Source organism: Vipera berus (assembly GCF_964194415.1).
Source record: "Vipera berus genome assembly, contig: HAP1_SCAFFOLD_487, whole genome shotgun sequence".
NCBI classification, from domain to species: Eukaryota; Metazoa; Chordata; class Lepidosauria; order Squamata; family Viperidae; genus Vipera; species Vipera berus.
In genome coordinates this window covers 1-14865 of record NW_027673300.1, presented here as the reverse complement: position 1 = coordinate 14865, position 14865 = coordinate 1, and the positions used below count along the sequence as shown (strand labels likewise).

The window sequence follows — 14865 nt, the reverse complement described above, 5'->3', positions numbered from 1 at the left end:
TGGGGGTGGGGGTCTTCCTGGGCATCTGGTGGGAAAGGTGGGGGGTCAAGGGCCGACTCCTTTGACGTGACTACAAGGGGTCCCTCGTCTGGAAGGGCGGGGGAGCAGACGAAAGCTCTTGCAGGGGTTGGGTGCGGTTAGTCGAGAGGAAAGGAGGACGGGGGGGGATATGATAGCATTCCAGTATTTGAGGGGGGGGGCTTCCCCAAAGGAAAGGAAGGGGTTCACCTATTCTCCAAAGCCCCAGAAGGCAGGAGAAGAAGCAACGGATGGAATCTGATCAAGGAGAGAAGCAATGTGGAATTCAGGAGAAGGTCCTAACGGTGGGGACAATTAGCCAGTGGAACTGCTTGCCACCAGAGGTTGTGGGTGCTCCAACCCTGGAGGCTTCTCAGAAGCGACTGGACAGTCACTGGTCTGAAATGGTCAAGGGTCTCCGGCTTGAGCAGGGGGCTGGACTAGAAGACCTCCGAGGTCCCTTTCAGCTCTGTCGTTCGGTAAGGGTCTCCTGCTTGAGCAGGGGGCTGGACTAGATGACTTCCCAGGTCCCATCCGACTCTGTTATTCCGTCAGGGTCTCCTGCTTGAGCAGGGGTGGACTAGATGACCTCCAAGGTCCCTTCCAGCTCCGTCCTCTTGTGATTCTGTCAGGGTCTCCTGCTTGAGTGAGGCGGGGGGGCTGGACTAGAAGACCTCTGGGGTCCCGTCCCGCTGTATTCTGATGGACTGGGTGGGTGGGACAGCTGGGATGTTCCAGGATCCCGTCTTCCTCCTTAGCAATTGGAAGCGGAGGAGGGAGGGGGAGGGAAGAAGAGCAGGGGACTCGGCAACAAGGGTGGCTCAAAAACCCCTGTGTTGTTCGGAGGGGGGGTATTCCTGAGAATTTGGGGAGGGGGTCTGGCTACTTTTCTGACGTTTCCGACGAGCCCCAGTCCAGGCAGCCAGAGGAGGGGAGAGCTAAGAACCAGAGAGTAGGGAAGGGACACCTTGCTTTAAAGCCCCCCCCCCCCGCACCCTTAGGACTCTCAGTCCCATCTCCCTCCCCTCCCACGTCCTCCCCCAGGAACGTTTCCAGTGATCCCCTGCCTCCAGGCCCTCCCCCGTTTCTCTCTGTGTGTGTGTTTCTGTCTGTTTTGTGTGTGCGTGTGTGTGTGAGAGAGAATGGTAGGGAGTTGGTGCTGCACTCTCCTTCCCGCTTCCGTGAAAGCCTCCCTTGAGCAAATTGGAGAGGTGGGGGGCTTGGTTGAAGCCCCAGCCCTGAGGGACCCCTTCCGGGATGGGAAAAAGAGGAAGTTTGCAGGCCTTTTTGCGTCCCGCAGTGTGGCACTGCCCCGTTTCCATCCCCCACGGCCTGGCGGCATCCATTTTTTCACCATGCAGCAATGGCAGTGGCCTATTTTTTGTGCAGCGGTGGCCCATTTTCACACCCCTTGGCACGGCAGGAGCCTGTTTTTGCATCCAAGGCGCAGTGCCTCTTTTTGCACCCCACGGCTGCAGCACTAATGCAAGGGAGGGGGGGTGCTCCCACATGCGCGCCACTGGGCTGCAGCCCACAAGTTGGGTACCTCTGACCTAAAGGAATAAGACAGGAACGACAAGGATACTGATAAAGGAATAGTACCAGGAGTTCTCGGTTAGTGACCATTCGAAGTTACGGTAGGAATGACAACAAGTGACTGAGGACCGCTTAGCTTTCCCCTGGTCTTGTGATTTACGTTTGAAGGCTGGACAACCGACTCGTTTTTACGACGGTCGTAAAGTGTTCCGGAGTCACACAATCCCCTTTTCCGACCTTCCGACAAGCAAAATCAATGGGGGAAACCCTACTTGCTTCACAACGGTGTGACTAACTGAAGAACTGCAGTGATTCACTTAGTGACTGTGGTGAGAAAGTTGTCAAATGGGGCAAGGCTCACTTAACTTTCTCACTTAACTCTCCCACTCACCACAGTGGGAGTCGTGGAAAGAGTAACAACACACGATTACCGCTGATTGATCAAAGAAAGGCAGTCTGAGCTGGGATTGGTTGCCTTGAATGAAAAGGGGGCGTTTCCATGTTTCTTGCCATTTTTACCCTGTGTGCCCTTGTTGCGCATGAATTTAAAAACAAATTAAATCCTCTAATTGGGTTGCAAAGAAAACGAAATGTATTGCTAGCAAAGCAAAGAAAAAGAGCAGTTTGCAAAGCGCGATGGATCCGAGTCAGGACTTCACGCAGGAAGTTCTGAAGCAGCAGACAACACGCGAGCCAAGTTGAGCAGTCATTTTTATACATCCTATCGCGATGCCCCATTTCCCTTCCCCTTTGATGCCGTTGGAAAGGCCCACAGAGGTCACAATCTATCAGAAGCGCCTAACCGGAAGATATTATCTTTGTCCTCGTCTGCTCAGGTTTTCTGAACATCCGACATACTATCATATGTGGGCATGTTGTGGTTCGGGCCGAAATTCACAGTTTATTTTTTAATTTTATTGCGCTCATCCTGTATATTTTTAAAACATCCTTTTCCCTTGAACTGTTTCCCTCACCCTGTATGCCAAGGGTCCACAACCACCGGGCTGTCGACTGCTACCGGTTCACGGCCTGTTAAGAATTGGTCCGTGCAAGCGAGCGAAGCTTCATCTGTGCGTATCTGTCCATGGAAAATTTGTCTTCCGCAAAACCGATCCCTGCTGCCCAAAATGTTGGGACCCCTGCTGTGTCCTCTCCGGGTTCCACCTCATGAAGTTCCTGCTGTGTTGATTTACCTGGCAATGTTGTTGTTTGCCTCTCTTGTTTACTGTGAATGTATTTGTAGACATAAAACCACAAGTTTGTGTCGGCGGTCCTGACTCCATTTTGTCAGAAATTCTGTTTCCATTTTGCACCACAGATCAAACAAGGAGCAATGTAAGGACCCACCTCAGCTAACCACCCAAGAAAGCAGGACTCTTGAAACAGGCATTGTCTCAAAAGGAAACTTATATCAGGAAAAGGCAGGATCTGAGGAAAATCCCGCTTAAACGGTATAGTTAGACTAGCAATATTCCTCCTCCCACCAAAATCATAATGTTCATTTGGAATCCAGCCAATCCACAGGTGGCACAATGTGCGGGTAACTGGCACAGTTGGTACACATCTTCTCCAGTTTCATTTCTCCATAACCAGCTCCCTGATAAGCGAGGCACATTCCTTTCTCAAGGTGGCAAACGTGAGAGAGGAAAAGTAGAAAGCGAAAGTTATCCCAACTGAAAGCAAATATTCCTCCTCCCCCCAGCAGAATGGCAGATCCCAAAGCAAAAGCACAAGAGTATATATGCAAGGAAAACAATAAGGTTTTGGGGACCTGACGAGCACAGTCACCATGTGCTTTACTGCTCAATACTTTTAACTGTAACAGGAATCAGGCACCTTTTACTTAGAACAAAAGAACATAGTCATTGAGCAGACAGGATTCCCCTTCCCCAAAGCCTTTACATGGGTGGTTTTTGGGCGGCGTATCCAATGGCCCTTTCATGAAACGGCTTTCTGATGTTGGAGAGGGGGGACAAACCTGGGGAAGGGGCTTCAGGAAGGGGTATGAAGTGACCGTAGCACAACATTAAGACACCAGTCAGTCGTGGCCTCCTATGGATGGTTCTTCTCTCTTGCAGGACAGCAGAAGAGTCAGCGACCCGCGAGAGCCGAGCATGGCCCAGACGGACGATGCCATCGAGACCCCAGCCCTGGGACGCCCCTTCCAGCTGGGGATGCTGTACGACTGCCGCAAGGATGCCCTCATCCCCGGTAGGAGCTGGAGGAGAGAGGTCGATGAGTCTTGGGAGGGAGGGAGATGGGCAGTGCCATAGATGCACAGGCTCAGCCCAGCGACAGAGTGGAGCTCCTGGGCACATGGCCTGCTGGTAACAGCTAGCTAAGTAGGACCTTCTAGCTGGGAAGGCGTATCCATCCCTTGGCCGGGCACACAGCAGGGCTGTCCTCGACTACCAACCACCGGGTAGGTTCCCAAACCAGTGAAATGATTTGGAAAATGGCTAAAAAAATGGACTTGTGATCCCAGAGGCCTGAAGTGAAGGATGTAATTCTCAAATTGTGGTGTTGCTGCTTTTTCCCGTGGAGCAGGGTGGGGGGTGGGGGTGGCGCGGGCCTGAACAGAGAAGAGGCCTCTGAACCCCTGATAAAAAACCGAGCTTTCTCCCAGGGAGTTGGAGATCTGCCTTGAAATCCATAGGTCAGAAAAACGTTTCTGGCTTTGCGGACCAGTGGGGCAGGGGAGGGATTGTTCCGCACAAATGGCCAGCCAGCATGTGTGTTCCACTTGCACAAGTGGCGTACACGCGCCCCTGCCGCTTGCTTTGAAGGGAGCACCTGTGAGGGTACTTGTCTGCTTCCCATCCAAATGAGGAGGCGCGCACGCTCGCCAGCTGTCTCTGCAGCGCAGTTGTAAAACCCCCATAGCCCACTAGTGGGCTGTGCTCCCCCACGGCTGGGGACCCCTGCCATAGGTGCATAGCAGTTCCCATTCCTCTCTACTCAGTCGAAAGCTTTTGGAGAGAGTGGTATTTGGCAAAACAAGCATGAGGATTCTCTGGTGATGGTCGGACAGAGCAAATGAGGGAAATTATGACTCCACTGTCCCAACACTCTGGAGCTCCTCTATCCAGCTGCAGCTGTTCTGGAAGACTGTTCAGTTCATGTCCCTGTTTTCAACTCTTCCATGCAGGCATGACCCTTTGGGACTACAGCTCTCTGCAGAAGGACCTGACCACCAGGCCTCAGCCCAATACAGCAACTATAATCATTGCATCTGACAGTATTGATGACAAGGCCTCTGCCCTGGACATCTCAGGATCCCTCAAGGGCAGCTTCCTGGGGGGGCTGATTGATGTGAGAGGATCGGCCAAATATCTTCACGACACCAAGAAGTCCAAGCAACAGGCCAGAGTCACCGTTCAGTACAAAACCACCACCAACTATGAACAGCTGACCATGAGCCACCTGGGAATCCAGAATATCTCCCACCCAGAGGTTTTTGAGCGTGGCACAGCCACCCACGTGGTCACCGCCATCCTCTACGGAGCCCATGCGTTCTTCGTGTTTGACCGAGAGGTTTCTTCAACGGAGATGGTAAAAAATGTAGAAGTAGACCTCCACGTTACAATCAAGAAGATGATATCTGTCACAGGACAAGCAGATATGAAGCTAAACGAGGAGGAGAAAGAGAATGCTCTGAAGTTCAGTTGCACGTTCCATGGAGACTTTTCTCTGGAGAAAAATCCAGTGACCTTCCAAGATGCCATGACAATTTATGAGACTCTGCCAAAACAGTTAGGGAAAGATGGGGAGAAGGCTATTCCTGTGTGGGTCTGGCTCTACCCACTGACCAAGCTGGATCCCAAAGCAGCTAAGATGGTCCGTGAGATCAGCCTAGCATTGATCTTTGATACTGAAAAGATCTTGGAGGAACTCAACGAACTCCAGATGGAAAGCAACGATCTAGCCAAGGATCCCATTTGTGACACCTTCCCTGACATCAAGAGGAAGATCAAGCAGTTCAATGACTTGTGCAAGCAACACAGGCAGACTTTCCAGAAACAGCTGGCCAGAATGTTGCCTTCCATCCGGGGTGGAGGGCAGAAGGAAGCGACCCTTGTGGACATATTGATGTCCATCAACCAGTCACCCTTTAACAGTCAAAGACTCTATGAATTTCTGGACATGAAGAAAAGAGAAATTAACTTTGTCAAATCTTACCTCACTATTCTAAGTGAAGTGCAAGTTATCTCATCTCGGAGCAAGCTGGAGGAAATAGTTCTGGACCCCCAGAATGTATACGTGGTCGCCTTTATTTTCACCTCTTTGTATAAAAAGGAGCCATTTCTGTTGAGTTTACAGGGCTGGCTTCAGGAGCAATTCTTGCCAGGATCAGCTAAGTCCACAAGGTCCACTCCTGGCGTGAAGAAAGGCAAGGCCTGGTTTGAGAACAAGGAGACGACCCAGAACGCTCGTCAAGCTGCCAAATCCATTCAAGACTTTTTCAGTATCAACCAATCGAATAAGAAGGTCCACTTTGTCGTGGCCTCACTCCCAGATGAGGAGACTCCAGGAGCCTCAACATACCTTTATGAAGACGGAGAGCTGGTCAGCAAGAACTTTGAGTTGCCCTCAAAACCTCTCCCTTTCCTGATCAGCGAACTGAGACACGACAGCATTCAGCTGAAGTTTCAGCCCGCTGAATACGGGAGGGCTACAATCTCCAGCTATCTGGTAGATTACAAGATTTCAGGGGAAGAGGACTGGAAGACCGTGAGGACAGAGGATGTCGGGGAGATGTTCCTGCTGAAAGATCTGCCTCCAAACACAGAGTACCAGTTCAAGTACGCTGCTTGTTGCACGTTGGGCCTTAGTAAAACCAGTGACCTGAGCCCACCCATAAAGACCCTTCCCACCAGCCCGCCTGAGAAATTAAGAAAGGTCACTGCGGCATCTTCTGTCATCTCTGTGGCCTGGATGAGTCCTAGCATCATTGCCTCGGGAGTTGTGGTCAAGGAGTACAAGGTGGAGTACAGAACGGTGGAGGCTGGAGTTGGGAAGGACCAGTGGACTGAAAAAAGGACTGGGAGAAAAATAGAGGTTTACCCTATTGAAGGTCTGAAGCAGCAAACAGCGTATAGAATACGGGTGTCTGCCGTGTGTGTTAATGGAGCTCTGAGTGTCCCCAGCGAGGAGATGGAGATCTCCACATCACTGGAGGAAGAAGATGCAGACAATGTAGCCCACCAATTCCTTCAGGAAAGCTCCCTAGTGGAGGAGAGACAACCATTCGTGTTTGCCCTTCCTCTGGAGAAAGTCCCCTCAGATGCCTCCACCTCCTCTCTCCTGTACCAGCTTGGAAAGGAGAACTTGGAAGTGCCCAACAAAGTGATTCTGGTGATGGGAGCAACAGGGTGTGGGAAAACCACTCTGATCAACGGGATGATCAATTATATCCTGGGTGTCCAGTGGGGAGATAATTTCCGATTGAAACTCACTCATGAAACCACCCAGAGAAGCGAAGCTGGAAGCAGGACGTCTGAAGTCACAGCCTACGTGGTGAACCATCGGAAGGGTTTCCGGATCCCCTATTCTCTCACAATAATCGACACTCCAGGATTTGGAGGCACAAGAGATGCAGAGCAAGACAAACTGGTTGAGGAGCAGCTCTTGGAGCTTTTCTCCACCCGAGGGGGCATTGACCATGTTGATGCCATCTGCTTGGTGGCCCAGGCCTTCCTTGCCCATCCAACTCACACCCAGAAATGCGTCTTTGATTCCCTGCTCTCCATGTTGGGAAAAGAGGTGAAGGATAACGTCCAACTCCTGATCACCTTTTCAGATGGGGGGACACCACCTGTCCTGAAGGCCCTCAAGGAAGCTGACCTGCCGTGTGCTCAGGATGAGTCGGGAACCCCTCTGCACTTCAGATTCAACCATTCAGCTCTCTTCGCTCACCAAGAAAATGGAGGAAGCCGTAATGCGGCTGCTGAAATGTTCTGGAAAATGAGCACCGAGAGCATGAAGAATTTCTTTGAGTCGCTAAAGAGGCTGGAAAGGAAAAGTTTAGCCTCCATCATGGAGATGCTCAAGGAACGTCATGAGCTGGAAGCTGCTCTTAGAAGACCTCCCTCTCTTAAGGTTGAACCAGTCCAGCCAAAGAGTTTCCAGATCAGGATTGATCCAGTTTCCGTAGGGAAGCCTTCAGTCTCCAGGTACCAGGTGGAATATCGGATCGCAGGAGAGGAAAATTGGAAAAGTCTCCATACCGAAGGCCCCAAGGTTCAATTTGCCGTGGAAGATGTCCACCTAAATCTCCAGTACCAATTCCGATGCGCTGCTGTGACTCAAGTAGGGCTCAGTCAATGGAGCGAGGCAGTCACTTGCATCTGTCCTACTTGGAGGCCTGAAAAGGTGAGGAGGAGGAGAAAGATTGGGAAGAGGAGGAGGAGGGGAGGAAGAGGAGGGAAGGAGGAGGAGGAATTAGAATAGAATAGGGCTGGAAGGGACCTTGGAGATCTTCTAGTCCAGCCCCCTGCTCAAGCAGGAGAACCTATACCATCTCGGACAGGTGACTTTCCAGTCTGTTTTTAAAAAGCTCCAGTGATGGAGCGCCCACGATTTCTGGTGGCGAGCTGTTCCACCGGTTGATTGTCCTCACTGTCAGGAAGTTTCTCCTTCATTCCAGGCCCGGGAGAAAGGGGGGGGGGCTCAGCAGATAGGCCAGGCCGTGGAGAATGTCTGGGGGAGGGCCAGGAGGAAAGCAGGCTGCAAATGGGAGGAGGCGGGGGGGGGTGTCTCCAGGAGAAGGAGGCCACGGGTGGGAGGCGAAAGATCCTATACTGTATTCCATGCAATATTAACCTCTTTCCGCTATGTATTCAAGAGCGGGTAGAGTAGGACAATGGGGGAGGGGGAAGAGGAGGAGGAAATAATGTGTCATCCTGCAGTTTGGGGAACCTCCGCCTCTTCTCCCCTACTTGAAATCTGGGTTACCCGAGACACCCCCAGAATCCCTGCCAACTCGAGAGTCCCCAGCCTCCTTTTCACCCCACCCCACCCCACCCCGTTTTTCTTCCCCACCAGGCTCATCGTCAAGGAGCGGCGCAGACACAATTTGGACGATGTTATGATTGGGGTAAGATTCCTTCTTTCAACGTCTTGTAAACCTTCTTCTGCCACTTTGGGCTCGGATGCTTCGATGCAACGTTCACACGTCCTCCCGGAGAGTTTTTTTAGAACGAGAGCTTCAGAGGGAGGAAACGGCATGGAAAGGCTGGGCAAGAGAGGGAGGGAAAAAGGAGGAATCTTTGGACCCTCTTCCCGGTGTCAGAAGAATTTCCCGGTTCGTTTCCAGCTGGGAAAAGCCGAAAAGTGAGAGAGACGTGACTTCGGCCTTCCTGCCTTGCAAGCTGGTCTCCCAAGTCCTGAGTTGTGGTTTTTATATGCTTTTTCTGCCCCAGGGCCGTGGGTTTGCTGGTTTCTTCTTTTGCGCTTTCATGGTTGTCTGATGCTCCCTTTCTTGTCCGAAGCGATTTTTCAGTGGTCCAGTTTCTCTTTTGGGAGGGCAGGGAGTTCTTGGCGGCTTGGCTATCTTGAGTTTCCCAATTGCCAGCTTGAAGTTTTCAGTTGCAACATTTTATCAGGCATGCCCAGAAGTTCAGCCAAAAGGCTTTTCCGAGGAAAAAAAAGGTCTGTCCGCATGTTTTCTAATAGGGACAAGAATATGGGAGTTTTGTCAGGGTAAATCTTCCAGCACCAGCTGTCTTTTTTGTTTTGTTTTTACCGATGGAAGTTCGGAGGCCTTTGTGCGCGTTCGGAAGAGCAGAGGACCTAAGTGTCAGAAGGGACCTTCTGCCCCTGGCAGAAGATCCTATATCATCCCAGAACAAACAGTTGTCCAATCTTTTCTTGGAAACCTCCAGTGACGGAGCGCCCACATCTTCTGAAGGCAACTCGTCCCGCCAATTAACAGCGGACAGAACAATTAGTCAGGAAATTCCTCCTTAATTCCAGGTTGCTTCTCTTCTCGATTAGTTTTCTGTCCGTTGCTTCTTCTCCTGCCGGTCCATGGAGCGTGGGGTTGGGGGCCCCTGTCTTAACAGCTGTCTTGCATTATGGTGGACACCCCCCCAAAAAGGACACCCCCGATCCTGAAATTTCAGTCCCTAAATGGCCATTTGTACTTATGACTGACCCCAAGGACACTGCAGGACCCCGCACCTATTCTACCCATCCCACCACCTGGTCCCCATAATGGTTTCCCTCTGACTTTAATCGGATTCTCACACACACACCCCTAGGCTCATACCTTCCTGAGCAACAGCAGTAGCCCTTAGACTTATCCAGACTTCTATACCGCTTCACGGTGTTTTACAGCTCTAAGTGGTTTACAGAGACAGCCTGTTGCCCCCAACCATCGTGGGTCCTCACTTACCGCCCTCGGAAGGACGGAAAGCTGAGTCAACCTTGAGACGGTCAGGATCGAACTCTTGGCTGTTGACAGAATTAGCCTGCAATATTAACTAGTGCACCAGGATGGCTCACCACAGAATGGAATGGAAGGGGGTGGGGTGGGATGGAAATCTGCACGGCTGAGCAGCCCATTGCAGCAACTCTGGGAGATTCCTGTGAAAACATCCCTGAAGCACTGCAAGGCAGAGGTGACCCTTCCAAAGTGCTCCCCATCTCCAGCCTGCTCAATGACACCCCGACATGTGAGAAAACGTCTGGATTCTTTTTTTGAAACACTGTCTTCCAAACTCGCAGGGAAGTACCCCGAACTCCGGCTGATCCTGCTGGGGAAGGCGGGACGCGGAAAGAGCGCCACGGGCAACAGCATCCTCAGCCGCCCGGTGTTCGAGTCCATCCTGGAATTGAAGACCACCACCCTGAAGTGCCAAAGGGGTCAGGGAAGCTGGAAGGACAGGAAGGTCTCTGTGGTCGACACACCCAACATTTTCGATTTTAAAAACCACAATGAGACTGTACAACGTGAGATTGGGGCTTGCATCGCACTCTCCCGGCCTGGCCCCCACGCCCTGATCTTTGTGACCCAGGTGGAACGCTTCACTGCTGAAGATGTGAGAGCTGCAAAGCGGGTCTGGGATATCTTTGGGGTCGAGTCGGCCAGGCACATGATCGTCCTCTTCACCTGCCTGGATGAATTGAGAGGGCAAGCCCTGCATCAGTACATCCACAAGTCTGACAACCACAATCTGCGGGAGCTGATCCAGGGATGTGGGAACCGCTACTGCGGCTTCAACAACAAGGCCACGGGAGCCGAGCGGGAGAGGCAGGTCTCGGAGCTGATGGAGATGGTGCAGAGAGTCGTTTTGGACAACAGGGGGAGACACTACGTCAACCAGCTGTACGACTTGCCTATGGTACGGGATCAGCAGGTCATAGAGCAGAATCAAATGGCAGCGTGGAACTGGGCGAGGGCGGTGCTCTTTCTGGGCATCTGGTGGAGCTGCTCCGTTCACACGAGAGCAAGGGGTCCCTCCTCTCTGGGAGACCCCAATGGGTGGGTGGGACAGCAGAGACCCTCATGTTAGGACAGGCAATCAGGGGGAGGAGGGAGGCTAATGGGTGGAGAGCATGCAATGGCCCCCTCAAGGGGGTCCGCCAGCTCCATTCCCCTTTTTTTCCTGTACCGGCTTCCCCCCACCCCCATCCCTTCCCTCCTTCTCTCCGTGCCCCCCTTTCTTCCCTTCCTGGGTCCCTTCTAAGCACCTCAGCCCCCCTCCCAGTTAGCTCCAGAGCAGCTTCTAGGCGAAGCCTTGAATAGGGTGGGGGATCAGGCTGCAGTTTCTGGGCATGAATGGGGTGGCAGCTGGCTCCCTGCCCCACTGGACACGGCGAGGCCTCTGGAGGTCGAGACCCCTGTCTGACCCGTGTTTCCTTTCCACTCTTCCAGGCAGCCACGGATCAGGCCACGCCAGGTAAGTGAGGAGGCCACGTCTGGCGTTTTGGGGGGGGAGGAGCAACAAAGATTAGGGGCCTGGAAGCTAAAACATCGGAAGAACAGGGGCAGGAATTGGGGTTTGGCCAGTCTAGAGAAAAGGAGGACTCGGGGGGACACGATACCATCATTCCAATATTTGGGGGGGTTAGGGTAATGGTGGATACCCCCCCAAAAGGTTACTTATGGCCTGATCCTGAAATTGCAGTCCCTTGAAACAGCCCTATGGTCATTTGTACTTGGGACTGACCCCAAGGACACTGCGGGATCCCCGACCTATTCTACCTGTCCCACCACCGGGTCCCCAACAGGTTCCCGCTGATCTTTCTCCTTCCACACCAGGTCCCCGTAAAGGTTTCCCTCTGGCCTTAATCGGATTCTCACCCCCGCACCCCCCCCAGGCTCATACCTTCCACCTCCCTGAGCAATTGCAACAGCCCTTAGATTTATATGCCACTTCCCAGTGCTTTACAGATCTCTCTAAGCAGTTTGCAGAGTCAGCGGATTGCTCCCCCGCAATCTGGGTCCTCATTTGACCGACCTGGAAAGGACAGAAGGCTGAGTCAGCCTTGAGAAGGTCAGGATCGAACTCTTGGCTGTTGACAGAATTAGCCTGCAATGCTGCATATTAACCACTGCAGCACTATGGCTCACCACAGAATGGAATGGGGTTGGATGGGAATCTGCACGGCTGAGCAGCTCATTGCACCAACGCTGGGAGATTCCCGTGAAAACATTCCTGAAGCACTGCAGGGCAGGGGTGACTCTTCTCCAAAGTGGTCCCCATTTCCAGCCTGCTCAATGACACTCCGACATGTTCTGAGAAACGTCTGGATTCCTTTTTTGCAACATTGTCTTCCAAACTTGCAGGGGAGGATGCTGAATTCCGGCTGATCCTGGTGGGGAAGACCAGAGGTGGGAGGAGCGCCACGGGCAACAGCATCCTCGGCCGGAGGGTGTTCGATTCCATCTTGGGGGCAAAGGCCACCACCCTGAGGTGCCAAAGGGGTCAAGGAAGCTGGTATGGCAGGAAGATCTCCGTGGTCGACACCCCCGACATTTTCGATTCTGAATCCGACAGTGAGACTGTGCAACGCGAGATCAGGGCTTGCGTCGAACTCTCCCAGCCAGGCCCCCACGCCCTGATCTTTGTGACCCAGGTGGGGTGCTTCACTGCTGAAGATGTGGCAGCTGCAAAGCGGGTCGCGGAAATCTTTGGGGCTGGGTCCACCAGACATATGATCATCCTCTTCACCTCTGAGGAGGATTTGAGTGGGAAATCCCTGCAGGAGCACATCCGAAATTCCAACAACCGCGATCTGCAGGACCTGATCTGGAAGTACGGGAACCACTTATGTGTCTTCAACAACAAGGCCACGGGAGCCGAGCGGGAGAGGCAGGTCACGGACCTGATGGAGACGGTGCAGAGAGTCGTTTCGAAGAACCAGGGTGGAAGCTACATCATCCGGCTTTAATGAGGGGCCCAAGGTACAGACGGGATGAGCGTGTCAAGAGAGCAGAATGAAATGGCAGAGTGGAACTGGGCGACGGCGGTGCTCTTTCTGCCGGTTTACAAGAGAGCAAAGGGTCCCTCTTCTCTGGGAGACCCCAATGGGTGGGTGGGACAGCTGATGCCCTCATGTTAGGACAGGCACTCGGGGGAGGAGGGAGGCTAATGGGTGGAGAGCATGCAATGCCCCCCCTCAAGAAAGGGGTTCCCCCAGCACTACGTCCCCTTTTATCCCTCTACCTGTTTCTCCTCCTGTCCCTTCCCACGCTTCCCCCCCTCCTTGCTTCCCTTCCTGGGTCCCTTCTGAGCACCTCAGCCCACCCCCGGTTAGCTTCAGAGCAGCTTCTGGGCGATGCCTTGAATGGGGTCAGGGACCAGGGCTGCGGTTTCTGGACACGAGTGGGGTGGCAGCTGGCTCCCTGCCCCACTGGACATGCCGAGGCCTCTGGGATTCGGGACCCATGACCGTCCCGTGTTTCCTTTCCAGTCTTCCAGGTAGACATGGATGTGGAGGCCACGCCGGATAACAGAGGAGGCCACGTCTGGCGTTTTGGGAGCTGAAGAACAACAAAGAGGATTAGGGGCCTGGAGGCTAAAACATCGGAAGAACGGGGGCAGGAATTGGGGTTTGGCCAGTGTAGAGAAAAGGACTCGGGGGGGGCGGGGGAGACACGGTAGCAGCCTTCCAATATTTGGGGGGGCTGCCAGAAACAGCACTCCTCACTAGTCTGATGATGTTACCTACTTTGGGCCATGAAATGTCTGCAAGAAAATCACGAAGCTCAGAGGTCCACCGAGGACCCCCATTATTCTTCTTCCTCCCCCCCTCCTCCTCCTCCCCCTTCTCCTCCTCCCCCCTGTATCCTGATCTGGAAGCAGACTAAGTGCAGCCGGAAACCTAAGAGGCAAAAACAAGCTAAGGATCAGTCTGGATGAGAAACGCGCGCACACATACACACACACACACACACACACACACACACACACAAACACACCACACCCCCACCACCTATCCATTTCCACACTCTGTGATTAATGGCCCTCTTTGTCCTTAGGGAGAGATGCGGATAGAGCTGGAGTGTGAAACGGCCGGATGCGTCATGCCGAAACTGGCAATGGGCACGGCCCGCGACATTGCGGGTTTGACACCCCTGGAATGGAGGACGGGAAGCAACAGGGAGATCTTGATGCAGGACGGTTCTCTTAGCAGAGAGGCCCCGAAACGTTCGGGAACCAGGGACCGGTTCTGTGGAGAGAGGTTTTTCTGTGGACCGTGTGTGTGTGTGTGTGTGTGTGTGTGCGCGCGCGTGTGTGCGCGCTGGCTTCGTGTGCTTTGCTTATTTGTGCAGCCCACTTGCCGGTATGCTGTGGACCAGTGCAAGTGCACGGACCGGGGGTTGGAGACCCCGGTGTTATCAGCTGTTTTACATTACGGTGGACCCCATCTTTAAAAAAAAAGTTAAACTTATGACCCGGTCCTGAAATTGCAGTCTCTGCAGCAGCCCTGTGGTCATTTGTACTTGGGACTGACCCCAAGGACACTGCAGGACCCCCCCACCTATGCTACCCGTCCCCCCACCTGCTCCCCAAGAGGTTCCCGCTGGTTTTTTTCCTTCCACACCAGGTCCCCGTAACGTCATGGTTCCAATTAATAAGACAGTTCAAACAACATTCAGGCATTATTTTTCTAAAAAGTCTAGAATAATGAGAACGGAGCATCGGCACTCGTGCATGGATGCCAGAATCTGAATTCTCCTCTCCCAAACCTATCGTATCATACCCAACTCCCTCTCCTAATTACACATCATTAATCACATTTTCTAAATAGCCCCCCAAAGAAAACGCAAGCTTCACTTCTGTTATCTTGCGGGCCATTCTT

The 14865-nt window shown here is 52.9% G+C and overlaps 2 protein-coding genes across 3 annotated transcripts; both read left to right on the top strand.

Moving 5' to 3' along the window:
- Positions 1–3619: 3619 nt before the first annotated feature.
- On the top strand, positions 3620–6954 carry LOC308679414 (verrucotoxin subunit beta-like; the record flags this gene model as incomplete). Its single annotated transcript, XM_081347026.1, has 2 exons — positions 3620–3765; positions 4703–6954. Coding segments are annotated over exons 1-2 (2349 nt in total), but the record flags the coding sequence as incomplete, so codon positions are not given.
- On the top strand, positions 6927–14829 carry LOC308679415 (GTPase IMAP family member 8-like). 2 transcript variants are annotated; one of them, XR_014028771.1, is made up of 6 exons: positions 6927–7926; positions 8599–8650; positions 10282–10898; positions 11432–11456; positions 12347–13091; positions 14042–14829. XR_014028771.1 is itself a non-coding variant. In XM_081347027.1 (6 exons), the coding sequence occupies exons 1-5, from the start codon at positions 6955–6957 to the stop codon at positions 12949–12951; spliced, it is 2271 nt and encodes a 756-aa protein (XP_081203153.1). In that variant the 5' UTR covers positions 6927–6954; the 3' UTR covers positions 12952–12964; positions 14042–14829. The 2 variants fall into 2 exon arrangements, 1 of the variants encoding a protein (XP_081203153.1); XM_081347027.1 differs by having other exon boundaries at positions 12347–12964.
- The last annotated feature ends 36 nt before the right edge of the window (positions 14830–14865 follow it).

Excerpts from the sequence above, each read along its gene's own strand:
- LOC308679415 (XM_081347027.1), top strand. The coding sequence starts at position 6,955 with ATGATCAATTATATCCTGGGTGTCCAGTGGGGAGATAATTTCCGATTG. Across the intron at positions 8,651-10,281 it reads TGGACGATGTTATGATTGGG|GGAAGTACCCCGAACTCCGG; the intron begins GTAAGATTCCTT and ends CCAAACTCGCAG. Across the intron at positions 11,457-12,346 it reads CACGGATCAGGCCACGCCAG|GGGAGGATGCTGAATTCCGG; the intron begins GTAAGTGAGGAG and ends CCAAACTTGCAG.